The 26987-nt window shown below is 44.4% G+C and overlaps 1 protein-coding gene across 6 annotated transcripts in view; it reads left to right on the forward strand.

The window, feature by feature from the left end:
- The first annotated feature begins 2384 nt into the window (after positions 1-2384).
- Positions 2385-26987, forward strand: part of HECTD4 (HECT domain E3 ubiquitin protein ligase 4) — a 65527-nt gene continuing 40924 nt past the window's right edge. For 2 of the 6 annotated variants that reach the window (XM_077787227.2, XM_077787228.2), the window contains exons 1-16: positions 2386-2712; positions 11844-12361; positions 15110-15199; positions 15540-15670; positions 16784-16892; positions 17544-17682; positions 18870-19040; positions 19833-20025; positions 21363-21524; positions 21620-21733; positions 21937-22077; positions 22411-22643; positions 22931-23076; positions 24830-24900; positions 25407-25512; positions 26103-26223. In XM_077787227.2, coding sequence (XP_077643353.1) covers positions 2542-2712; positions 11844-12361; positions 15110-15199; positions 15540-15670; positions 16784-16892; positions 17544-17682; positions 18870-19040; positions 19833-20025; positions 21363-21524; positions 21620-21733; positions 21937-22077; positions 22411-22643; positions 22931-23076; positions 24830-24900; positions 25407-25512; positions 26103-26223 — 2616 coding nt within the window. In that variant the 5' untranslated portion in view covers positions 2386-2541. Of the gene's footprint in view, positions 2713-2811; positions 12362-15109; positions 15200-15539; positions 15671-16783; positions 16893-17543; positions 17683-18869; positions 19041-19832; positions 20026-21362; positions 21525-21619; positions 21734-21936; positions 22078-22410; positions 22644-22930; positions 23077-24829; positions 24901-25406; positions 25513-26102; positions 26224-26987 lie in introns of those variants that run through there. The other 4 variants (XM_085593250.1, XM_077787226.2, XM_077787224.2 and 1 more) reach the window with 3 other exon arrangements.

The raw sequence follows: 26987 nt of genomic DNA on the forward strand, positions 1-26987 counted from the left end.
TAAAAACTATTGATGGCAGCTCTGCACACTCTCCCTGTCCAAAAATTACTGCTGCACAGAGGCAAATAATATCTATTTCTAGAATAAACCAAGCCTGGAAACTCTTCTAACTCTCCAGCACATGAATAGCAGGGATGTCCTACCAAACAGTGCACAGAGCTATCCCACAGATCTCTAAATTACTGCTTGTTTGAACTTACCTGAACCCTGTGTCAACTGAACTGGCCTCAAAAACAAGCTACACAATGATGTGAGTGCTCAGACTGCTGAATCAGGACTACAAAAGGGCTTTGTGTGGGTCCTATGTTGAGTGGTCATCCATTACATGGAAAAATATGCTTCTTCCCAACCAGATTTAATAGGATATAAAGCACTGGTGGTAGATCTCGTTTTACTCCAGCTCTGAATAAGCTGCTCCTGCAATAATAGCACTGCACGTTTGTTATAATGCACTAATATGTTAAATAATTTAATCTGATCAAACAGGTAAATAAATGCATAGAGCTCCATCTCTGCTCAGTTGTGCACAGTCACTGTTCCATGAAAAGCAGACACTGCAATGGGAATCCCCACAGCAATTATCCACTAAAACTATTTAACATTTATCACCGCGTCTTTCTCATTAACATGATTTGTCTCAGCAGCACATCCTTTGCTGAACATCCAGGTACAGCTGCCTGTGACACTTTGTGCCTCTGAACGGGCTCAGGGCGAGGTCTGAGGGGACTGAGGGTGAAATTAGGCTGAGAAAGAAGGATCAGTTTTCCTCTGGATCTCCGTTTTTCCACAAATACTGAGGTGTCGCAACCCTTTTGCTTTACAGCCTTTGAAATCCATAAATCCAGATTTGAAGGGACATACCTGCTTGCTTATGAGTTCTTTGGGAAAAGCTCCTTGAGAGGTGACAGGAATCCTGTGAGGTGGCGACAGAGCGGGGCAAGGGGAAGAGAGAAAAGGAAATCATTCTGTGAGGGGACAGACGAAATAGGGATGAGCAGAAACAACCATAAGAGAGAACGTGAGGAACCAGCCCTGCAGGGAAATGGGGAGCTTCAGAGCGGCCCAGTAAGCAAGCCAAGAGGGTTGACAGGGAAACTGAGGAGAACAGCGCTGAGGGAGCAGCTCTCGGTTTGGGCAAAGGCTGGAGGGAGGTGAAGGGCTGAGGGAGCGGCCATTGCGTGAGGGTGAGACGGCGGGGCAGTGCCAGGGGAGTGAGGTGAAGCCCTGAGGGGACCGTCCCTAGGGGCTGAGGGGAGCAACCCCTGAGGGGAGCGCCCCGCGGTGCGGGTGAGGCTCTGAGGGGAGAACACCCGGGCGGGTGAGGAAAAGGCTCTGAGGGGAGAACACCCGGGCGGTTTACGCCGCTCCCCGGGTTAGGAAAAGGCTCTGAGGGGAGAACACCCGGGCGGGTGCGCCGCTCCCCGGGTGAGGAAAAGGCTCTGAGGGGAGAACACCCGGGCGGGTTAGGAAAAGGCTCTGAGGGGAGAACACCCGGGCAGTTTATGCCGCTCCCCGGGTGAGGAAAAGGCTGAGGGGAGAACACCCGGGCGGTTTATGCCGCTTCCCGGGTGAGGAAAAGGCTGAGGGGAGAACACCCGGGCGGTTTATGCCGCTCCCCGGGTGAGGAAAAGGCTCTGAGGGGAGAACACCCGGGCGGTTTATGCCGCTCCCCGGGTCAGGAAAAGGCTCTGAGGGGAGAACACCCGGGCGGTTTATGCCGCTCCCCGGGTCAGGAAAAGGCTCTGAGGGGAGAACACCCGGGTGGTTTATGCCGCTTCCCGGGTGAGGAAAAGGCTCTGAGGGGAGAACACCCGGGCGGTTTATCCGCTCCCCGGGTTAGGAAAAGGCTCTGAGGGGAGAACACCCGGGCGGGTGCGCCGCTCCCCGGGTGAGGCGCTGAGGGGAGCGCACCCGGCGCGGTTTATGCGCTCCTCGCTGTGCGGGCGACCCGCTCTCCCTGGCGCGGGTGAGGTGCGATATGAGCGGGGTGAAGCTCTGAGGGGAGCGCTCCCCTCAGAGAAGCGTGCGGGTGCGGCGCTGCGCCCGGTGCAGGTGACCCGCTCTTCCCGGTGCGGTTGCTACCCTCCCCGCCGTGCCCGGTGCGGGTGAAGCAGCGAGCGGCGGGTGAAGCAGCGAGCGGAGCACACGCGGGGCGGGCGGCGGGGGCGGAGCTCCGGCGCCGGGGGCGGCCCCGGCGCTCGGGGCGGGGCCCCGCGGGCTGGGAGGGGGCCGGGTGTATTGTTCCCCGCGCGGTGCACGCCGGGCGCGCCTCAGCCCCCAACATGGCGTCGCGCTGTCAGCGGTGTGTGTGAGGCGGGCGCGGGACGCGGCGCTGCGGGCGGGGGCACGGCGGCTCCCGGAGCTCCCCGGAGCGCCGCCGCCGCGGTGGCAACGCGCCGCTCCTCGCTGCTGCCCGCCGCGCCCCGGCTGTCCGGCGTCCAGGCCGCTGGGGACGCGCCTGCCCCCGCCCTGCCCCCGCCATGGGCGGGTAGCGGGACCCGCCTCGCCTCAGCCCTGCGGAGCCCCCCCGCTCTCCGCGCCATGGGGTCCCCGGCTGCCGCCTCGGCGGCCGCGGCCACCGACTCGGCGCAGTGGCTGTCGGTGAAGGAGGAGACCATCTTCCTGCACGACGGGCTGATCCGGGTCACCGACCTGGCCGAGCTGCCCAGCGAGATCATTGGGGTGGCCGAGCCCGGCGACACCGAGCTGGAGGTGAGGCGGCCGCGGGAGCTGAGGGGGGGGACGGGGCAGGGCCGGGGGCTGAGGGGGAGGATGCCCTCGGGAGAGGGGCACGGTGGCAGCGGAGGCCTGAGGCGAGGAGGACGGGGGATGGGAGATGGGGGTGCAGGGAGGATGACTCGGGGAGGATGGGGGGCCGGGATGGAGGATGCTGCGTGCGGATGCCGGGTGAGGGACCTGGGGTCCGGAGCCAGCCGGTGTCGAGGCGTTCTGCGTTCTTGAGTCAATTTAATTTATTTCGGATAATAATGAAAGTGGAGCTCGGCAGGAGGATGGTGAGGTGCTGATGTAAATGGAGGGGGTGAAGTATTGGTGCGTCCTCCTTCTTTTGAATCCGTAAGGTTTGGAAATCAGAGCCGCACTCACGGATTTCAGCGTGGCCTTTGGCCCGTTTGTTTTTATTGAAGGTTTTTTGTTTTCTTGCTGTTACTTTTAGACGGTTTGTAATTATCAGCCTTACAACGACATGTTCAGGTGTTTTATTCAGCTGTTGACAGTGATCGTGATTAAGGAGCCAGGAGGGCAGCCCAGATTTTCATCCCATCTTTTTACCTTCCCAGAACTGCCCCTGGTGTTGGCTGCAGGCAGGCGGTGCAGCTGTTTTATCTTAGGAGGAGCCGCTGAAGGACTGAATGTCACGGATTATAGGTTGCATCTATTTGGTAGACTGCATTTTTTTTTTTTTTTCCCCCTGTGTGCCTCCCTTCTCCTCTTTCACCCCACCCTCCTCCCCGGCAATGTGGCTCGCAATGACACAGGGGCTTTGTCACCGGAGCCGAGCGCTGGGAGCGGACAGGGGACGCTCCAACCGGAGCTTTTCCTCCGGGCTCTGTTTGATCCGAGGCATTTTAGGCCGAAAAACCCCTTTTAGTGAGCCTTTAGCTGCTGTCTGGGCTGTTGCTGAGAGGACCCCACGAGCAGTCCTGACAACATTTTTGTTCATTGGGTGATGTGGAATCTTTACGGGCTTTGGGGAAACTTCCCCCAGCCTTATCTAAGGAAAGATATTTTCTGCAGAACGTGCGTTTTCCGTCCTGTGTGTTGGGACACTGGGGAATGGTGTGGAGAAATCAGCTGCTCCCGTGAAATGGATGTTGGCAAATATCACATAAAAAGGAAAAGGGATATTTTTAAGGTGGCTGACTTATCTCTGTGTGTATAAACATGGAATGATTCTTCTTTGTGATCAGAGTTGCTCTGGCATTCAGTGCAGCTTGGATGCAAGAAAATATTTTGATTCCATGGCATAGTTCTAGAAGCAGCATTGAGTTTAAAAATTGTGCTAGAAAAATAATGTGCTCTAGCAGCATTTTTCATGTTATATCATAAGGAAGGAGGATATCCTTTAAAAAACAAACAAGAGCTTATTTTAAGATCTTGCCAGCCAGGCCAGAAGAGTGTTCCAGCCTGAAACTCGACACACAGCTTCACTTGACAAGCACTTCAGCTCTGGAGAATTTTTTTGTTAGTGTTAAGAATGTACTAAAACTCCAGTTGTTTGGGAGAGACAGGAATGGAATTGGTGCTACTGTATCCTGTGTTTTATGACATTTATTGTAACAAGTTGCAGCAATTCAGTGCCACTGATTCGCCTCATTTTTTTCTGCTCCAGAGATTTTTTTCCTGTTCATGTTTGCAGTGCAAAACTTTTAAATAAATAATTAAATATGACTTTTTGCTGTTGTGCTTTTTTTGATAAGTACTCATTTTGATTCATTTTCATCTTTATTGTTAAGTCACAGCTTATGAAAGCCTTTTATTTCTGTCCACTGATAGAATTGATGATTACATGTGATCAATTTCATTTCCAGATATCTGCAAATTGATTTAGAGTTTGGTATTGAGGGGGAAAGGTTTTAAGAAATGAAAATTCACACGATGCAAATGTAAAATATTTAGCTCATAACTTTTCTGTGCCTTTTTTTAATGCTGTTTTCATTTAAATGAGGGGTACTTTGGTGATGTGGAATGGCTTTGAGGAGCCATTTTGTGGAAATAGGTGCACACATCTGATTGACGTGTGGCCATGCAATCGACTGCTACACAAGAGCTCATTTACACTCTTTCTACTCCTACTTGCAGTGTAATAAATATCTTTGAAAATGGTCCAAACAGAAATCTCTTGGGATGTGCTATTGGCCAAGGGTAGGAGATGCTGCAGCTGCTGCTTTTGATTAGGAAACTTCTTTAATTCACTTCTTGTGCTTCATCAGTGGTGGTCAGAAGCCTGGCTGAATTTTGGAGCTGAAGTGCTTAATTAAAAATGTATAATGTTTAATACTCTAATGGATATTTTTTTGGGTGGGAAAGTATCATTCTGATCTGTTTTGCCTAAATATCCATTTAAAGAGCATATTGGTGACTAATGTCAGTGTGTTTGGATGTGTTTCCTTTGTCCTTCTGCTCAAAGGTTCTGTCTATTTATAAAAAGAAAAGCAGAGGAAAAAAGGTTACAGCGCTGGTGTTATGCCAAGAAAGGCTTATGAAAACTTATTCTTTTGTTACTTTGACTCCCATGCGGCTTTGATTTTATATTTTTGTGTATTTGTATACATTTGTATTTATACATATATACTTTAGTGGTATGTTACAAGAGCCTTAATCTTATCTTTCAGTTTGTTCTAGGAGTATGTTGAGTTCTAAAGGGTGTGGAGGTTTTTGCTCTGGTTTTATTTTTTCTGTGATGATGTGTACCAACTTCTTAGATTGTTTCAGCATATTTACAGAAAATTAGGGCTTTTTTAAAAAAAATTGATAGAATTTTGTAACAATATGCATGAACCAGCTGTTCCTGGTGCACTTGGTTTCCTACTAAAATCCTCTAGTCAGGGAAGACCTGGATTAGTCAGTGATTACAGAAGCCTTTGGACCTTTATTTTAAAACCTTTCACACAGAGAAATCTTTGGAAGAGCAAAGTCTTCTGCTTCTTGGAGACAACCCTCAGTGACAGAGCTGGAGGTGTTACCATGACATTTTGGCTGGTCAGTGCCCACCCAGGAGGGACATGGAGTGGAGGAAGAGCTGCTCCTTAATGTGGCCCAAAGGGAACTGCAGCACTTACAGAATCTTCCCTGGAATGAGGCTGGAGCGTGGTCAGGGCTGGTCTGCAGGAGGGGAGCTCCCTCAGCCCAGGGAGGATAGATCTGCCAGCTCTGCAGAGTCACCACAGAATCCCAGAGTGGTTTGGGGTGAAGGAACCTTAAAGATGATCCAGTATCCCCTCCTGCCATGGGCAGGGAGCCTTCCTCTGGTTTTCCCATGGAGCTGGGAGTGCAGCTCCTCCTTCAGTAGATGTTGGGATCATGTCTGTCCTCATCTGGTGTTTGGACTCTTGTTGAGGTCTGTTCTGTGGGACTGAGGTGCCACTGGGCAGGTGTGGCTCTGCACTGAAAATAGTTACCTTTATTCGAGTGGAAGGTAAAAAAAAAATTCAAAATGAAACAAATAAGGAAAAAGTGGTGGCCTTTCCTCTTTCCCCCCAGCGTGGCCTGGGCTGGCTGTCTCCAGAGAGGTTGAAGAACTGAAGTCCAGTTCTTTTTTCTCAGCATGTGCCAGTCCTGTGACTGACTTGTGTTTGCCATAAAATGATCTAGACTGGAAGGTTTCTGCTAAACTTGGAAGTTTTCACCCATTTTCCTCCCGGCCCAGAGAAAACATTTTGTCACTTTTCCCTGATTGCTGAAGGAGAGAGCAGTTCCCTGCAATTATCTGGGTCAGTGCTTCCCAAACCTTTCTGCTTGTGACCTTTCTGCCATCTACAAGCGTCACCTCTGTCATGCTGAAGGTCCCTAATGCCACGATCAACAATTGACTCCTTCCTAAGTGGGTGACCCTTCCTGGGTTTGTGACCTCTGACTTGAAAACTGCTGATCCAGGCGTGTGGCAGGCTTGGAGCACCCTCATCCTGCCCGTGCATCCCCTTCCAGTGCCCCAGGGCTCCTCTGCCAGGACTTGGAATTTATTAAACTTCTCTAATATGGACCACTGTGCCTCTGACTTTTGAGTCTGAAATTGTATTTTAGGTAACCTTGTAGAGAAACATTAGGAAACTTATCAAGGATGATTTTGCAAATCTGTTTCCCAAATATAGATCTTGTTACCAATTGCAGCCTATTAATTCAGTGATCTGCACTCTCAGATGCTTAAATTACAAAGATTTTTCTTTACCTTTTGCAGCTGTTTTCACCTACTACTTGAGTAAGAGCCAAAGAAATATTTTAATGAGCAAAGAAACAACACTTTATAGCATTTTATTTATTTACAGCTTGCTTGTTCTCTGTAATTCATCTCATATAGAAAGGTTATTTCATAAATTTTTATGGTTACAAAACTTATTTGGGATGAAATTGTAAAAGATAGCGGTGTCTTAGTGCTTATTTGTGAGCAATGAGATTTCCAGTGCTTTCACAGAAGAAAATAGATTATGCTTTTAGCTGAGTAGTTAAAAACCTGCACTGCTCCACACAGGACTCAGCAGAGGCTTTGAACAAGAGGATAAGGTTAAAATTTCTTGGAGCAGAAAAAATTGGAACAACCAGTTAAAAACTTGTAGTTTTTAACTGCAACACTAAAGCATGGTGTGAGGGGCAGCAGCTGCTAAAACATCAGGGAGAAAATGCTCACACATATTTATACATTTGGCACGTGGTGTACCAAGGAAAAAGCCTTAGAGAGGGGCTAGGAAATGTTTTAGAAGAAATTCAGGTGGGTTTTGCACCAAGGCAGCTTCGTGCTGGATGTCCCAGAAAATGCCAAGAGCAGGAAGGCTGTTCCCCAGCACAGTGGGAGACAAGGACACCGGGTTGTTTATGGAGCAGGTTCAGTTGGGATGTGTATTTCAATCTTCAGGGTACCTTTAAAACTGTCACTTGTGCTCTTTCTCTTACAGAATAATCCATACTTTTTGTAATTTAGTCTTTTTACATTGTTTTATTGGTGTTTCTAGAGACAAAAGAGCCAAGTAAACAAGTGGTGCTGCCTCTCTGTTAATTCTGTACAAGAGGCATGACTTTATACCTGAAATGGGGTGGTCAGAGTAATAAAATTTAATTTTGTCATGCTGCTTTTAAAGATATTTTACAATTTTGAGGTTGTTTCTGTTTTTCTGTCTGGTTTGTACCTCCTGTCATATGGAAATAATCCATGTTTAATACTCAAGGGGGTATAGGGATGTAATTGATCCTGATAAATGTTCCACCATCTTCATCTTCAGATGTGAACTTCAGCCAGTTGAACTCTGGAGAGAAAGAATTAAATGTTGTTGGGGAGATTTAGAGGCTTCCCTTTTCAATATGCAAGTTCAGGATAAAAACCCCTCTTTGTGCACAGCTTCATTGCCCCTCAGTTCCCTGTGTAGCAGAATTAAAATACTCACCCCCTACAGGCACCAGTGAGAGGACAAGGGGCAGGAATTGTAGCCAGAGGAGAAAGCTGCCTTTTAGTGGCAGCTCACATTTAAATTTACTTAATAGGGTCATAAAACCTCAGGCTAAAACTCTTCATGTATATTAGTATGTGTTAATTGTACTTGGTCTGGTATTTACTATCAGCAGAGAAACATTTTGCCCTGAAAACAGGGAATGTCAGCCACTCCTTTCTGGAGCAGATTTGGCAAAAATCCTCTTTAATGGGAAGAATTACCTGGGTGAGGTCATGTAGTGGGATGCAAAAGGACAAATATTGGATACAGTGGGAAAGATGACACCTCCCCATAGTTCATCTAAAATCAGATACCTTTTGTGCTTCTTGATGTTGAAGAAGATGTCAAGGACCAATTAGAGTGATTGAACTTTGGCTCTACCATTTTCTAATTAAAATATTGACTAAAATTGATTTAAAAGATCAAACAAGGAAATAATGTGTAAGGATAAGGTACTGTAAAATTAAAACAGTGACAATTTAACTATTTAATAACAGGTTTTAGTGTTGTGTAAGTAGTAGCTACTTGGACAACCTGTTCTATGGCAAAGTGATGTTTGTTACATCCTCTTCATCCTCTTTGATTCTGTCCAAGCCTTGTTAGTCAGGAATGTTTGGAGTTGGGAAGTGATGGATCAGGGACTGGTTCAGTGAGGTTTGTGTGGGGCTGGGTTTGGTTTCTGCCCCTGACACCTCCCCAGGGGTTGCACAGGGAAATATCGAGGCACCCCAGAAGGGTGCTGGAAATCAGCCCCAAATCAGAGCTGCAGCTCAGGTAAATCCTGAGGCTGCCCAGAGGCAGCAGGAAAGGGAATTTTACCTTTTATAAACACTGCTAGTTTTGTTGTTTGTATCAGAATTTGTGAAATAACGTGATGGGGGTTTTCTTGCATTTTATTTTAACTTGTGTTGACTCCAGATAGTTGGAAGATGACAAGCTTTGCCTGGAGATATCCTGGCAAGGGCTGGAATTCCTGTGTGGAGTCTTTAATGTATCCAGAGGGAAGCACTGATGGATCTGGCAGGGGCCAAGTGAATCTGGCACTGTTGGGGTGGGAAGGACTGGATTTGGCTCCCAGGGAGAGCCAGAGCTGTTCCCTGGGATGAGTCTGAACCCTGGAAGCTCCAGGGTGTTTGTCCCAGCCTCACTGGAACATTTGCTCTTCAGGCTCTTTTCTGGAGGTAGCTCTGAATACTGACCTCTGCTAAAAAGGCTTTTGAGGAAAACAGCCTTTAATTTAATTTGTTGAAGTGTCCCATACAGCAGATGACCTCACACCTTTCTTCTAATACCCTTTCGTTTCATGGAAGTGCAAATGCCTGCTTAGACCCTCAGATGGTGTTGAATAATTAAGATTTTTTTTCCACTGGTTCCATAAGCCGTGTATGAAAATCAGATGATGCATTATCAAAAGTCTCAAAGTCCCATTTTGGAAGGATCTTGTAAATCTGTTGAAGCTGATGTATTTCCTGTATCATTTACCCAAATTAGTGCTCATTTCCCTTGTGAAAGACTGAGGCAAAATGCTCTTACCAATCCCAGACAGACCAGGCATGCTTTTAAAGCAAATTGGGAACTGTGGAATCAGGGAGAAACTAAAACTTCAGCAAGAAAAGGCTTTTCATCAGCAAAACTGATGACACGGACTCGTCCTGATTGCTACAGGACAGACTAAGAGCTGTAGAGCCATATCAAAGGCAACAAATATTTCATTTTTCTGTTAATCTGTGGGATTTGAGGAGCAAGACATGCAACACCAAGTACATCACAGCTTGTCGTTTGTGGTGGTATCTTTGTTATTAGCAAAGACCACAGACCTGTTTTCTTTTAGCATTTAACTCTGAAAATGCAAATATTAATTCTCTTTTTCCTCCATTTCTTCAGCTTGTTGTCACTTAGTGGAGAATCCATGAGTTTAGTTCAAGAAAATAAAAAGCCAACTGTTGTAGAAAGTGATTCCATCTAGAATGGGAAACAAACTTATTTTTGAGACAGCAGAACACACAACAGGAGGTGGTTATTTTAAATGTGTAATATGTGGTTTAGGAATTAATATTCATAATCTCTTGGAGAACTTAATTAAAGGAGGTTTATTAGGTATAAGGAGCTCAATACAGCATACATTCAAGTGTAATTATGATGTGAATTCCTTTCAAGTGAACTTTTCCTGGCTCTAATGGTCAAAGTCCTACTGCAAAGCTGTTTCTGTGCCTTTAGTCAGGGCTGTGTAGCACTGGCAGATGTGATTTGTCCTGCAGCATTTTAACAAGCTGTTCAGGAGTCTGCAATTAGCCAGAAACATTTATTTCATGATCTCTATGACTGCTGCCTGCAATTAAAAAACCCCACAAAACAAACAGCCCTGGATGCCATTCCCCATGGCAGCTTTGTCTCTCACGTTCCCCTTCCCACATTTATATTTCTTTATTAAATGAGAGAAGGACAGTTTTACAGCATAAAGATGGGCCAAAAATTGTGTTTGAGGGTGGATGAGATGAGGCACTCTGGAGTGTGGCCAGAAGCCCTTTGGACACCAAATCCCTTTGGACACTGGATCCAGAGTATCAGAAAATGCTTGGCTCATGGCTTTCCTTGAGCTTGCCACAGCTTCAGTGACTTTGCTGATCTCAACTCTTGTTTGCTGGAAGGAGAAAAGTGGTCTGTAGATTACTTAAAACTCTGAGTTTTCCAGTCCCAGACTGGGTACTAAACCATAAATACATTTGTGTGTCATGCTTTACTTGTTTTCTGTTGTTCCAGCTTGGTTTCCAGTTTTATTTAGAAGTGCCAAAAAAGCCTCTTTCTTCTGTCTGAAATGATGAGGAGGAGACTTTTAGGGTTTTTAACTACGGCAGCAACCTGAAGTATTTTGAGAAAAGTGTAGCTAAGTGCAAGATGATAAAATGTAAGACAGAAAAAAACAGGGGAGGGAGAGAGTGTAACAGAACTCTTGGTAATTTGGAATAAACTGTTTGGTTGGTTGGTTTGTTTATTTGAAGAGCTCCAAAACTAGAACTAGCATGTTCTTGTTACACAATATTAGTGACCTATTCGTTTTCATGGAAGGGCTCTAAACTCCTGGGACCCTCCAACCTCGCAGTTCTTTTGGAGTTTTTAGCAAAATTGCCTCAATTACAGAAAAAACCTCCAGAGGAGGGGAGCATTTGTTTTCCAAGCTACTCTTTCATGTGTGTATTTTTCTTTACAATCTGTGTTGTTGTTTATTGAAAGCTTAAAAATCCCCGTCAGCAATCCCCAAACCTGGGTTTGGTGAGGATGCTGACTCGGGAATAACAGGCTCACAGAGTCCCACGGCAGTGGGGTGGGAAGGGATTGCTGGAGATCCCCCAGCCCAAACCCCTGCCAAGGCAGGGTCACCTGGAGCAGGTGACATGTCCTGAGAGAGACTCCACACCCTGCCTGGGCAGCTGTCCCAGTTCTTTGCCATCCTCCACGGATAGAGGTTCATGGGATTCCATGTGGTTTAGTTTATGGCCATCACTCCTCATCCCGAGATGGACACAACACCACTCGCCTGTTCTTTGGCCCCAAAAATTAAAAATAACATCCCTCCATCTACTGCAGAGAACAGCTGATCTAAAAACCACACCACAACCATATGAGATTTATTTTTTTTTTTCCCCTTTAAAACCCTCTATAAACACCCCACTTTCCCCTTTCCAGATCCTGACTTTCGAGACCAAGAACCCGACGGAGCTGGCGGAGCGCTTGCGCTCGGTGTGCGGCAACCAGAGCAACGCGTACGCGCGGCTCCTGGAGTACCGGCTGAACGCCCTGCGCGGGCTCTGGAACGCCCAGCGCCAGCTGGCCCTGGAGGAGCAGCACGACCGCGAGAGCTCCGGGGACGAGGAGGCCCTGACCCTCCTCAAGCGCCAGGGCTTGTTACAGCAGCCGGAGCAGGCTCCCTTCACCTCCCGCATGGGGCTGCTGCTGGTGTTCCCGCTGATCCAGTCGCAGAGCAGGACGGACCCTTCCCTGTGTAACATCACTGCTGAGGTGCTGCTCAATTGCCTTCGGGACTGCCAGCCCCTGAGCCTGACCAAGGAACCGGCCGACTGCCTCAACGGGATCGAGTCCCTGCTCTGCTCCTGGCTCGAGGACACGGCGCCCTCCGGCCAGCACATCCCCTACAAGCAGAAGGAAAATGCTGCTGCTGCCCTGGTTGCCTTGGCTTGTGCAAGGTAAGGGAACTGAAATAACAGAGAATCGTGGGATTGTTAAGATTGGATGTAGCGCCCTGAAATTCTTAAATTCAAGGGTTACGCTGAGGTTCTTGAGGTTTGGCGTAAAGTGAAATCCCAACCAGATGTTCTCTAAGCGGTCACGAGCACACAAAAGTTTACTGGCAAAATAGAGAGAATTAAGGAACTTTGCCAAAGTCCAGCCATGATTCACCATTACCCATATCCCCGAATTCCACATCCTTGGTTTTTGAACCCTTCCAGGATGGTGACTCCAGCACCCCTGGGCAATGCTGTGGTTGGTGGTCATTTTCTCTTTCCATTGAAACAAATCAAAAATGATATGACTGCACTGGTGATAGTTATTTTTAGTTTGCACCAGCCTTTCTCTTTCTGATATTTAAATATTGGGTTGGAAAGGGTGAAAGTGCTAAGCATTTCTTTTTTGCATGTGTTTAGCATATGCAAAAGCAGAAGGATCTGGGTTAGCAATGTCTCATGTGCACATTGCTGCTTCTACTGCAGTGAGCTGCTCTAGGACTGGTTCCAAATGTGTTTATCTAATAGAAAAGTTGTCTCCTTTTCCCTTTGTCCTGCACCTTTCTTTGGCTGGAGAAGGTGGAACTGCCAGTTTTCAGGGCAATTCCTTTCAGATTTTATTTCAGTGTTGTCTCTCAAATGTCTGGAGGTATTTTTTAATTTTGTTGCCAGTGAGGAGTTCAACCATTGTAGGTTAAAGTACCCCTTGCCCTGCATGGGTTTGGCATCAAGTGATTGAAGACAAATTGGACGTATTTGATTGTAATCAAAACCTACTATTTTGAGAGGATGGGGCTTAGGGAGGGGGAGGAAATACAAAATGTCTGCAAAGCCCCATGGATATGGCTTTAAAGTCACAAGGAGCCTTTTGGAAACGTTGGTTTAAATGTTTCTCCAGGTCACAGCCTTGTCTGTGAAGTTTAACTCTCATTTAAGACGTTGGAGTTCCCAGGATGTGGCATGATTTGCTTTAGGAAAAGGTTTATTCAAATAAAACCTACTTAATTTCTAGTGCACTTGTTTTAATGAAGTCAGTGAGAAATTTATGGTATGTGGCAAATTATTCTGTTCTGACAACTGCCTTATCTGAAAGGCAATGTACTTGAACATACCTCAGAGAAATTGGATTTGATAAACACAGTCTTATTTCTTTTTTTTTTCCCAGATGTCAATTTTCAGGAAATATGGGATGTTCTGTTGCAGATGAGCTAAATTTCAAGTAGAGCTTTTGAACTTCAGGTTGATCTTTTATTTTCTTTGCAAGTCTGCCTTGCATTGCTTAGAGAGTTGAAATATTCCATTGTGCTTTGTTCACCTCTGAAAACCTCACACTTTTCCTTTAAACATCTAAATCATGTATTGAAGAAAAAACCTTGAAAATGAGACTATTATTGACATTCCTAGTTGCAATCTTGGGTGCTTCTTACTGCTAAAAATAAAACAACAGGGTAAATATTGCTTTAAATAATTAATTGAGGTGCTTTAATGTGTTTGGCATCAATTTTCGCCAGGCTGAGGTTTAGCAGTGAAAGCAAAGAGCTGAAGATGTCACTGGGAAAAACAGGGATTGGGGTGTGGAGGAGGGAAGTTTGGGAGCTGACTGACCATGTGACACCAAAAGGTTGGATTCAGCAAAGTGCAGGGCAAGGACCTCTGTAGCTGATCACTCCTGTTTGTGGAGAAAGCAGCTCATAACTGACCTAAGACACAGCCAAGTTCTCCTACTTAGGTGGGCTTCAATGCCTGGAAATAAAGCTATCACATCTTCCAGAAAATGGCCCTGACCTTTAAAACAGAAATTCTAAAATACAGATTTTTAAAGACTTCTGGATCTTCCAAATTTGGGGTTGTGAGGGAAGACCTCATCCCAATGCTTTCTCAGGAACAACTTTATCAGGAAGGGCAGTCATGGGCAGCACTGATCTCTGGGACAGGACCCAGGGAACGGCTGGAGCTGTGCAAGGGGGGTTTAGGCTGGAGATCAGGGAAGGTTCTGGGCACTGCCCAGGCTCCCCAGGGAATGGGCACGGCCCCGAGGCTGCCAGAGCTCCAGGAGCGTTTGGACAAAGCTCTCAGGGACAGCCTGGGATTGTTGGGGTGTCTGTGCAGGGCCAGGAGCTGGATGATGATCCTTGTGGTCCTTTCCAACTCGGGATATTCCATGATTCTATGAAAAGAAGTCAGAATCTTGATGAGAAATGGATGAGTCTGGTCTTTCCTATTTGAGTTAGGAAAGGCATCTCCAGGTGGGAGTGCAGCAGCCCTTGCTCACACTTGGGCTCAGCCAGGAAGATCCATGGGTTGCACTGGAGATCTGAATGTGATTAATCAGCTACAAGAAGTCTTGGAAGAGCTGCCTCAGGAGCAAGGTTGAGGTGTCCTATGAGGTGCCTGGGTTGCCTTTATGAACCTGTTGTTGATGACCCAGCTTGTGGCTGCTGCTTTGCCTCCCAACTAGGGCTTTAGCCTCTTCCAAAAAAAGGTGGTGGAATTTAGGCCAGAGGTTCCCCAGCAATCTGCCTGCCCCCCTCTTTCTCCTTACCCTTCCTCCCCAAAGAATGAGCATCCTTCAGGAAAAAAATGCCAGTTAGAAAAGAAGCTGGTGCCATATCATGGCTGTGGTTCTGGGTGTTCTCCATGGCTGCTGTTGTGTGTGTTCAGTCTGGCTTCAATAGACATCTTTAATTCATGTTTTTCTTGTCCTTTTAGAGGGTCGCTGAAAACCTTTGTTCATACAGTGCATCTATTACAGAAACAGACTGAGCTGGGGTCCCTGCCTGTGGCTGATGTTCTCTACAGGTTTGTAGAAATTTTCTCCTTATAAACTTCTCCAGCAGCTCTGAAAATATATTAAGTGTGTGTAGGGAGGAATGTCTTTAAAAGTGACTAAAAGGCTTTAGAGTTATTGAAAGCTTTAGGGAAGATTTAGTCATGTGCAGAGAACTTTAGAAAATCAAATCTAAAAGCATTGATTGGGTTTTGGGTGTTTTGTTTTTTCATTAAATATTGATGATTCTTTTAAATGGCTTATGAACTCTGACAGAATAATTACTTTAAATACATCGTCTTAACTTTTAATTTAGCTGTTTTTTCCTACCGCTATTCTTTATGAAATTTTATTTTATTTTCTGCTTAAAAGGTTGTTACTTTTGGAGGGAGGCCCTGGATCCCCCTCCTGCCTGCTTGGAGGGAAGCACATCGTGTCCTGGGGCTTTGAGGACATGTTACCTGCCCCTGATGCCAACACTGGTGCCAGCAGTGAGAATAAAGGTGAATTATTTCATCCTTGTCACTATCAGCAGAGGAGGACAGGATGCTTTAAGGCTGAGAATTGTTTAAAGATGAGTGTAAAACTTCAGAGTTGGGGCCCAAAAAATGTTGCTTTTTCGTTGCTGAAGAGCAGCTGCTGATCTAAACTGTCAGGTTGTGGGAAACAGTCCAAAACAGTTGATCCAGTGACCCTTCCTGACTCCAGTGGGAATTTTTCAGAGGGGTCAGACAGAGTTTGGATATTATCCCCTCATTAGAGAATAATCACTGCCCTGTGTAGTATCGCTGTGTTCAGTAGCCAGCTATCAGTGGCACAGCAAGTTTATTTTTAGAAGCACAAGTTCATTGGGTTTTTTCCCCTCTTCCCTACTTTGCTTTTGTTTCTACCCAGTTGAGTTTGAAGTTCTTTTTTTAATGCTTTCTTTTGTATTTCTTTTCCTGAATTACTTCTCAGTTTCTACTGTTTTGTTTGCTTACTGTTTTTGTAATAAATAAGAGTTCACATGGTTTTAGCAATATTAGTTCAAGCTTTGGTGACATTTAATGCAATCCATAGGAATTTAAAAATCTGAGTTGTTATTTTAGGCTACCTGCAGATTTATTGGAGACATCTCTTTTTAGGTGTTTAGGCAACAGAATGAGCGGACCTTTCCTTCCCAAGCTGAGTGGCTAGATCCTGTGAACTTCAATAGATTGGCTAGACTTGTGTCCTGTCTTGATTATTAGTAATTACTGGTCTGTGATTCAAATACATTTTGTCTTAATTGAAGTGTTCAGAGGTGGAAGGATCTGAGTAGCTTTAGGAGAATCACAGAGTTTGGCAGAAACGAGATCAAGGCTCAATATTAAATTCTTCTTTCTCTTACACTGTGTGAGACCTGGGCACCTCTGAGGCTTGAAGGAGATGGGAAGAAACCACTGGTTTTGCTGAGCTGTGCCTGTGTTACAGCAGGTCTTAGAGCACCAAATAAAAAAATTCATTATTAAAAAAAGGGTTGGTAGTGACCTGCTGTGAGCACCTGGTGGTTTCCATGGAGTGTAACCCCCAGGGAGAATTCCCAGCTGGAATGTTTATTACAGAGGTGCTCTCTGCTGTCCTTGCTCCTGCTGCAGATGCAGACCTGGGCCGGTGCCTTGCAGCCGATGGGCTCTACCTGTACACCACCAATTCCGTGGGCAGGGGAATCAGCAAACTGGGGTCAGGCCTGCACGGAACCCTCAGGTAAGGGACACTTCAGTCTTGGCTGTTGTGCACAGCTGCTGGAACCCAAAAGGTCCTGTTTTGGGACACTTCTTCCAGGAGCTTGGAAGGAGGGGATCTCTAAGGTCCCTCCCAGCCCAAACCAGTCTGTGATTCCAGATTGTAATGTAAATTTTCATTAAATGCTGTTTTGATGTGGTTTCTCATCTGAAATTCTTGAGTGTGTTTTGTCTAAAATTAAAGAATAAGTTGATGTTGGAAGGGACCTGTGGAGGCCATTAGTTCAACCTCCACAGCAGCAGAATTTTAGATTCAATTTTATTTTTTAATATCTAGTAAGTTGGTTGATTCTCTGCTGAGAGGGATATACTACAGACCAGTTCTGTGACTTCTTATTTATAGCTGAGTTTGTGAGTGTTTGTTTGCTAATTATGTCATTCATTAAGTAATTAGTGCAGCTGTGACTCACTGTACCTCCTTGCTTCTTCATTGCTTGAAAACCATGAGGCTTTTTACAGCTTAAAGCCTTTCACAACAAAAATTGCTGACTTGAATATAAGTTCAGTCAAAGTTCAACACTGTGGTTGCATTGTGGTTGTTATTTGAAATAAAACCCAAAGAAGCAGGGCGGGGTTGAAGGAGTCTGAACATCCTGGTGGGTTTTTTTTCCAGGGGGTTTGTGTACTGTCGGAACGAGGAGCTGGAGACGGGCTGGGTGGCTTTTGGCAACGGCAAACTCCTGCATCGGCCCGTGTCCTTTGATAGCAAACCCCACTACCTGTTCCAGCTCGTGGATCAACATACCCTGCAGGTAAAGGGGACAGGAGCAAAAGCAGGCTGAATCAATCACACACATTTTAGCTTTAATTGGTTTCATCTTTGAAGTTTCTTGTTTTGTGAAACCGTGTTTTTCTAACCCCACCTTGAAGTGACTGTGTGGTGAATGTGTAAGTTATGGTAGAGATGTTACTGTTTCAGTGTGTCTTATATATAAGTATATGTATTTATCTATAATTACACTGTTCTATGTTATGGGGTACTGGTAGTGTTTGTTCAGCCTGGAGGAGACTGAGGGGAGACCTCAGCCCAATCCACAGCTTCCTCAGGAGGGGCAGCTCTGATCTCTGCTCTCTGTGTGCAGGGACAGGACTCGGGGAACAGCTGGAGCTGTGTCAGAACAGGGTTAGGTTGGGTATCAGGGGAAGGTTCTTCCTCCACAAGGTACTGGGACACTGCCTGGGCTCCCCAGGGAATGGTCAAGGCTGCCAGAGCTCCAGGAGCATTTGGACACTGCTCCCAGGGATGCACAGGGTGGGATTGTTGGCGTGTCTGTGCAGGGCCAGAGTTTGATAATGATCCCTGTGGGACCCTTCCCACTCAAGATATTCCATTAAAGCAATCAAACAACAGCAAAATGGACTTTGGTTTAAATAAAGAATGTGTTCTTCCTGAGCACCTCTTTGTCTTCCCCTGTCCCAAAATTCCGGTGTTGTTTCAGATCTGGTTGTGATTTGTGGATAAACAACTGTTGTCCTTTGTAAAACTGGGGTAGTTTGTTTATTTTGGGGTTTTTCCTTCTGTGGTTTTAAGGATGGATATACACATTTATGTCCAGTGTGTTTCCTGACACTGAGAATGTTTAGAGTCCCCTTTTCTTCTCAAGTTTCAAGCAATGTTTGAGAGAAGTTGCAGAAAGTAGGTGACTCAATAGGATGTGTATTTTCCTTGTGGTACTGTGGGTTTGTTCTCCATCATTAGAGAGGAGATGATCCTTTTATTTTTAGATAGGTTAAATTGGAGATCTATGAGCTGGTTTGGATATTTGGCAAATATCACAGAATAGCTGTTGGTAATAAATCAATGTAATGCTACTATTAAGTCCAATATTAAGCCTCTTCTGCACTAACTGCATTTGATCTCTATATTTTTTTCATGCTGTTCATACTTGTAAGGCCAAACTGCAAAATCAGACCTGTTAAGATGCTTTCTGTCTCATAGGTATGTCAGATAATCCCAATGCCAGTAAATCACTTCCCAGTTGGCAGCACTATGACCACCGTACATCTTTCTTCAGATGGCACCTTTTTCTACTGGATTTGGTCTCCTGCAAGCCTCAACGAAAAAACCCCCAAAGGCCACTCTGTCTTTATGGATATTTTTGAAATTATAGTAAGCAAATAGTGTGTTTCCTATGCCTGATGTTGGTAGCATAACCCAGTTTAATTAAATATCAGCATTTTTAAATTGACACATTAGGTTTGGATATTTATGGGCGTGATCTGAATGGGTTTATGTGAAATAACTGAACAGAACAGAAGGTGGACTGTCCAATTCCATCTCCAGAGGATTATTATATTTAGCAATATGAATTCTCTTGTAGCATAAAATGTGTTTTTTATGTCTGTATTTCTGCTCAGCAGAGGAGGATGGAGTGGGATGGTGGAGCTGGAATTGGGAGGCTGTAGTAGTACAACTCATGGAAAATCCCTAACGCTCTAAATCACATCTTCATTAAGAGATGCATTCTGCAGTAAAACTTCCCCTGAACATCATGGTCTGAAGAAATCATTGCTCACACTTTTTGCCTGGAAAAATGATTGAGCCAAATGATTTGCAAGTGAAACACCACTAAGAAAATACAAGATAATTATATATTTTTAAGCAGAGTTTCCTAAATAAACTCAAGTTTACAACAAGCAGTTCTGTCTTTAAGAACAAGCATAAATAGAAGATACCCTATTAAATATCTCAAATATGTTAGATATCTTCTGTTAAATTATTTTACTGAACCATGAAGTCACAAACAAAAAAAATACTCCTGTCTTGCTTTCAGAACTTTGTTTTTGCAAGAACTTCTGTCAGCAAAGTTTCACTTCATATTCCTACCTGATACAATTTGGGTGATCTCTCACCTATGGATTCCAACATCTAAAGTATTTTTTTCTCCCCCCATTTTACCAGGTAGAAAATGGCATTTGTATAGCAAATCCTCTGCAGGAAAGAATTATCCTGATGAGGAAAGAGGGGGAATCTGCCAAGAGCATCAATGAGATGCTGCTGAGCCGCCTGTCCCGGTACCGCGCCTCCCCCTCGGCCACCCTCGCTGCTCTCACAGGCTCCACCATCTCCAACACCCTCAAGGAGGACCAGGCAGGTCAGAAACACTTCACTTTTCATTGCTTAACACACACAGCATCCATCCTGCTTATTACTGACCTCTTAGGACAGGTTTTAAAAAAAAAAAAGTGTTTGATTTTCTTGTTTCCCCAGTTATGTAGTTGGAAGATCAGCACAGTATTTGCTTAAAGGAATTATCAGTTCCTTTGCTAAATTAGGATTGCGAGGAAAGTTTAGGGATGGAAAAATGGGAAGCACCCTTTTCCAATTACGTTATTGAATTAGTTTGGGGAATTTGGTAGTTGTATTTCTCTGCTTGCAGCTCAACTGAGCTTCTAATTGGTAAAAATGTGTACCAATGGGTGTAAAAATGGCCTGCAGGTTAGAAAATTGAATGATTGCTTCACCAGTCACTGGAATGTTACAAATCTTAGCTGATTTAGCACTTTTTTGAGCCCATCTGCACAATGTTTGGGTATTCTTTTATGGAAACAACCCAAGTTAATGAGGGAATCTTGAATGAGCTGCACTGATGGCTTTCAGGATGATCTGGAGCTTTGTTAGATTTATCTGAAGATTTTATTCAGTTTATCTTGAATTACTTCTCTTTATCCTTCACAAGTACATGAGTTTTCTTTCTTCAATTTGAGACAATTGAAAGTATTTCCATAAAAATAAATTATACATTAAATGGCTCTGCTTCCAGGGAATTTGGCAAGGAGTTAGCTTGGAGAGCTATTTTAAAGGTTGTGTTTTGCCATTTAACAACTCAAGTGCTACAGAAAAAGGAGACTAAGTGGCTATTCTTGGCTAATTCTTGAGTCAGCACTCAAAAAGTGTTGATCAGCTGTTGCAGCAAGGAGATCATTTGGGATTGTCCACATTTCATGAGAAGCAAGAGAACTTAAAATAGTAAATGCATAGTGAATCTCAAGTGATCTCTGTGAGGAGATAATTTGGCTCCAAGTGCTTTCAATGTAATTATCACCACACAGTTCTTAATAGTTTTGGTTATACCTAATTTTTTTATTAATTTTATTTTGAAGTTGTTTTCTTTAGTTTAATAACTCTTTGTAGCCTTGTGGGGATTGATGCTGAATGTGTGAGGTTGGGAGGCCACAGAGAAGTGATGGATGCCCCATCCCTGGAAATGCTCAAGGCCAGGTTCATGGAGCTCTGAGCAACCTGGTCTGGTGGAAGGGGTGTCCCTGCCCACGACGTTGGAATGGGATGATCTTGATCCAAACCATCCTGGAATTCTGTAGAAACTTCTTAACAAAGCTTCTAAATACGGATTCCTTCGAAGCCCCGAGCAGAGCTCTGCCTTGTTGTGCAGAAGAGCAATTTGTGACTTTTCTCTGGTGCACGTTGCAGCTGCCAACACCAGCTGTGGGCTGCCCCTGAAGATGCTGAGGAAGACCCCAATCTACACGTGTGGGACCTACCTGGTGATGCTGGTGCCACCCCCGGGGGGCTCGGGCAGCTCGGCCACGCGCTCACTCTTCGGGGGCACCAGCGCTTTGTCCTCCTTAAAAAGTAAGTCAGAGCCGTTTGTGGCAGACTGGGAGTCCTTGGCTGTCTGGAATGCAATAAACTTCTCAGGAATTGATTGGAGCTGTGTTTGTGTGTAGTTCTTGCCTCCAGCCTGGTGTTCAACATCTCGGATGGGCAGTTCACCAGCAGGGCAGATCTCATCGATGCTGCGGGCAGCTCGCTCGGACGGGGGGCTCTGGTGCCAGGGCTTGGTAAGGAATATAGCAGTCCCTCACATCCTAAATGATCCACGTGGGTTTGAATTTGCAGTCAGCAACTCTGCAGTGGGGTGGGGTTGCATGCCCGTGGTTTAAATAAACTTTTAAAGCAAATAGTTTGGATTTATGATGCCTATAAAGATGCTTCAGTCTGGTTTTCTACTAAATTGATGTGTGAAATATTTTCCTTCTCTCAGGTGCCTGTTATGATACAATGAATAACATGATCTGGACGTGCTCCAATGATTATATTGATCAGTGGTGCAATCCTGGGAACCAGGCATTCCACTGTGTGTGCCAGAGGCTAGGAGTGAGTCACATCATCACAGAGCCCAAAGGTGAGGGGAGCCCACGAGTCAGCACTTTGTACAAAGGGGGAGTGAAACAGAGGAGTGGCAGAGAACAGACAGAAACTGCCTTGCTGTTAAAAGCTGACATAATTCTTGAAAAGAGTTGTAAATATTGGTCATGGTTTAGCTTTCATTTAAGAGAGGCAAAAGTACAAAGTGAGATATGGGGAAGATTGCAGATTCTTGCTGCCTTCAGCACAATAAAAAGGTGGTTTGGGTAATCCTTTTATGCCCTGAAGTTGATTTATTGCATGTTAGAAGCAAAGGCTGATAATCCAGTCTGTGTCTACAGACAGCATTTGAACTCTCTTCTCCTTGCAGGGGATGCAACAACCACAAATGAGGTCATTAACCAGTTACTGCACCATGTTGGTGCCATGTGCATCCACCAACTCAACCTTCTGGCGGCCAGCAACAACCTCCCCATCAGCAATTTTTTGGGCAAGCAGCATCCCATTGAAGCCCATCACCTGAGCAGCATCTGTGACATTATGGAAAAGGCCATGGTCAATGGAGACACCTGCATCATCCGCTGCATCCTCGTTGTCTTCCAGGTACAGAACCCTAAATGGGCTTCCAAATTCGCATGGAAAAATGAAAAACTTGGTTTAATTTAAGAGTCCTAATTGAAAAATCTCTTTCAATTAAAATAAAACACAGAGAGGTTATATCCTTCTTTCTTTGTATTCTACCTTCTCCATTTTTTGATTCAAAATCAAATTCTGACTCTCAGGTTTCTAGACCCACACAAATAGTTTGAGAAACTGACTGCAGAAAACAAGTTAATGTAAGTAATGTCTATATGTTTATATTAATATTTTTGTCTTTTAATTTTTCCTAGGTGGTTTTTAAATTTTTCTTCAGCCCCCAAACTGAAAGGAACAGAGACATTGTCAGAAGGTCTGGGCTGTTACTGTGGCAGTTACTGATGGCCCCAAGGGATCAGATCTGCTCTGAAATCCAGAAGGAAGTTTGTCTGGCTATTAGGTGAATATCTTTTATCAAGTTCAGCTTGACTTAGAATTTAGTTTCTTTGAAATGTTGTGAGAGATGAACATTCACATTATAGTTTAATTTTATATTCATATGAGAAAATGTAGCGTGATGGATTTTAAGACAGAACATGATAAAATTAATTACAGTTGGTGTCTCTGGAAGAAGAGAAATACAGTATTGGTCTTAATGAAATAACAGGTAGTAATTAATTTCTTACTTTTAATTACTTTCTTACTTTTAATTTTTTTAAATGTTTATTATAAAATAGTTGCTAAATTCAAGCAAAGTTTCCTTGAATGAGTTCCTTATTTAGCTGCTGTGGTGTTCAGGGAAAGGCACAGCTGGTGTTGGCAGCTCTTATCTCAGTGGTAACACTGGAGTTCTGGACAAAAGGAACATCAGGAGAAGCAGGGTTAATAGTACTGGAGGAGTTAATAATACTTGAGCAATGCTCTGAGACTGAAGGCCCAGGGGAAAAAAGGAGTGTGGTTGTATCTCCTGAAAAGGAGATAATGGAAACCTCAGGGCCAAGGAATGCTGGCTCCAGTGTGCCAAGGACAAACAGAACCTGCGTTTTCCAGTGGGAAGTGCGCCAGAGGTTGAGAGCAAAATCTTTGGAAGATCAACCTCCATTTTCTTGGTGTGAATCACAACATTCCAAATCTCTGTGGCTCTGTGCAACTCTGAGTGAAGAATAGTTTGGCTCAGGAGGATTACCTGGCATTTTCAGGGTTGTGCTTTGTGACAGGGAGGAGTGTCTCCTGTCACCTGCATGGATACCTTGTAAACACCTGTGTGTTCCAGTGCCTTGTTAAACAGCTCCAAGGTGGGCACTGGGTGATGTTTCCTTCCTCCTGTTTCCTCCTTGGGGGATTCTGGTGCCAGTGGAACCCTCAAAGGGAGCTGGCAATGTGTGATAACTTTTCCTGAGGTTTCTATCAGAGTGGATCAGCATGAGCCAGAGGGAAGGAAGCTGCAGTAATCTCTGCTCACAGTGTGAAGCTGAAAAACATCCCAGTTTTCTTTTCTGTTACTGAAAAAGAAAAGGGAAAGGAAATGGCAAAGTTGCATAATGATTTCAGCACTTCAGACAGGCATGAAGTGCTCCTTTGAAGTGATTGTGATCTCGATGGGGGAATTCACATAGAAAGGACAGAGTTCATCACAAGTTAGAGGGAAAAAGTCTCCACCTGGAATGTTTCTGTAAAGCTGAGGTGTTCCTGAAATGTTCCTTCCAGAATCTTCTGTGTAGCTTAAACTATTTCTATAGAGCCAGTCTCCAAAAAATACAAAACTGTAGCAGTAGTTATTCCTTTCCTTGTATTTTCCACTGTTCTTAGCACAGAGAAGCCTCAGCTCTTACCCCATCACCAGAGTTTTTGGGGGTTTTCTCTGAGCCATCATAATTTTTCCTGACATCTGTTTCTTAACAAACTGATTGTGCTGCCCTGTGTGCAAATGATGAATGGGGAGTTTTCCAGAGAGAAGCAAATAGCTCTTGGAGAAGCTTTAGGAACTAAACAATAATATATAATTGATTACAAGAGATTCCTGGAGAAAACAGCTGCTTATGTCCTAATATTGATGTTGAAATCTGGAGAATGCTCTTCTAAGCCTTTACACACACATTTGTAAATGTTCCATCAGATGCTGAGTGTGTAGTGCCATTTGTCACATGTCCACTGAAATGGTTTTGCTCACTTCTAAATCCATCAAGTAATGCATGGTTTTATTTTTTTCTTAGCTCTGGTTTAAATATCCTGTATCCTGGAGAAGCAGAAATCAATAATTTATTGAAATTGGTCCTAACTGAAGGTGAGAATGTCTTATTGCCAGGTGAGAATGGGGTTTTTCTGAGAACAGAAAAATCAAAGTACATCTCAAGCTTGGATGGAGAACAGTGTGGGATATGGAGCACTATTCTGCTTTAAATCCATGCTTTTCTGGGAAATTATGGAATGCTCCAAAAGGCTGCATGGTCTGGAGTAGGTCAGGTGGAGGAAAGGAATATTTGCAAGTACCCAGCAATCAGAGGTGATGTTAGACCTGCTGGAAGGGGGAATAATGCCCTTGAGTTCACCAGGAAGTGGGAATCTGGCTTTGGAAGCAGCTGATACTCAGTAATTTTTTACTTCACAGGAGCATGTTGGGAATTTCCAACAGTGCCATGGGCAGGGAAAGTGCTCCCAGTCTGGCACAGCAGCTCTGGTCACCCTGGGAATGCAGCCATTCCTGAGCTCTATTCTTTGTTAAATGAGGTATTGGGGAAATAAAATCTGTTCTGTAAAATGCTGCTTTGCAAAAGTTTATTTCCCTTTCAGGAGAGAGGAACAGTGGCCTCTCCCAGCTCCGGGATGTTATCCTGACCAATTTAGCTGAGCAGCTGCAGAACAATAGATTTGGAAGTGAAGATGATGATCATTATAGGTAAAAAGCCTCTGTTTATAGGGGATTTTTGTGTTACTTGTTTGAGGTGAACTTGCAGGAACTTCTGCTAGAATTGCTTGGTGTGTTCCTGCAGTGTGACCTGAATGTTGTTTGTGTCTGTGGGGGAAAGTTTTGTTAGGGTGAGGGAGAAATTTAATGTATTAGGGAAAACTTTGGATGCTTCTGTACCCAGACTGGGTTTGGAATTCCTTGTTCTTTGCAATGTTCTTGGGTAAATTTTAATTATAATTTCATAAATATGATTTTATAGCATTTCTCTGGATATCATAGGTGACTTTCCAGCAGTAAAACTGCCTGTCTCAAGTACCTGTTCAAGTTCGGAGGAGTCTTTTATGGGAGCGATAGGAAATCACGGATTTACATCAGCACAGTACAGCAAATCCCTGGAAATCTGTTGTACTTGCTGCTAAACATTTCAGCCTTGATGTTTTTTTTGTGTCTGAATTCAAAGTTTGATCCTTGTTTAGGTTTCCCATGATTTGGGATCCAGCTTGCAGAGTGAGCTGAGCTGTACAAAATGCACAATAATGAATGATTAACATTTTCTGCCTTTCTTGCCTCTCTTGAAGACTCAATGATGAGCTCTTGCACTACATCCTCAAGATTGTTGTCCGAGAATCTTGTGTCTTAATCACCAAGTGCCAAACTGTATCTAAAGATGACTTTCAAAGGCTTCTTTCAACTGTGCCTGTAAGTAAAGTGTGTCTTGAGAAAAGTGTCTCTGCCTTTGGCTTCTATTCCTCCTTGAATCCATCTTCCTCACTGAGTACAAGGAGGTGAAACTTTTATAGCTGTGTCTTAACAAATCCAGGAGAAGAATTGTGTTTTGTTTGTGCTGTGCAGGGAAGAAAAGAGTTATTTTTCACAGCAAAGGAAATAGTTCACTAATGCTGGAATGGGTTTATACATGGATTTATTTTCCAGTTGCTCTGGTTGCTGTTCAGTTTAAGCGAAGTTTGTGGATCTCAATATTCAAAGCAGCTTAAAAAAATCAAAGATGCATTTGTGTGTTGTGGTTCATACAGGCTGAAAGATTTACCAGTGACAGACAGGAATGAGTTAAATGACATTTGATGGTAAACCTATGGGCAGGTGTTTTCAGCAGGATCAGCTCCCTGAGCAAGGCAGGTTGAGCTTCCATAAAAACACTGGGAGGGGACAGGATGTCCTGGCCTGTGGGGAAGGAGGAGTGGCACGGAACCATCACCTTCAGGAGTGTGAATTACATGTATCTCTCTGGTGGCACAATCTTGTCAGAATTAATTAATTCTTAGAGTTCCTGAATATTGCTATAATGTTCCAAACCTGAACAAAGTTATGCTGCCTCTTTATAGTTTTGGGAACTATTTCACAAAATTCAGCATTTTGCAACTGGTTTCTTTTCTTAAATACATAAAATTATTTCTTTGTTCTTTGTTTTCTTCTCAACCTTTTTCTTCTCTCCAACTTCCAAG

Source organism: Lonchura striata, chromosome 15 (assembly GCF_050655825.1).
Source record: "Lonchura striata isolate lonStrDom1 chromosome 15, ASM5065582v1, whole genome shotgun sequence".
Lineage (NCBI taxonomy): Eukaryota > Metazoa > Chordata > Aves > Passeriformes > Estrildidae > Lonchura > Lonchura striata.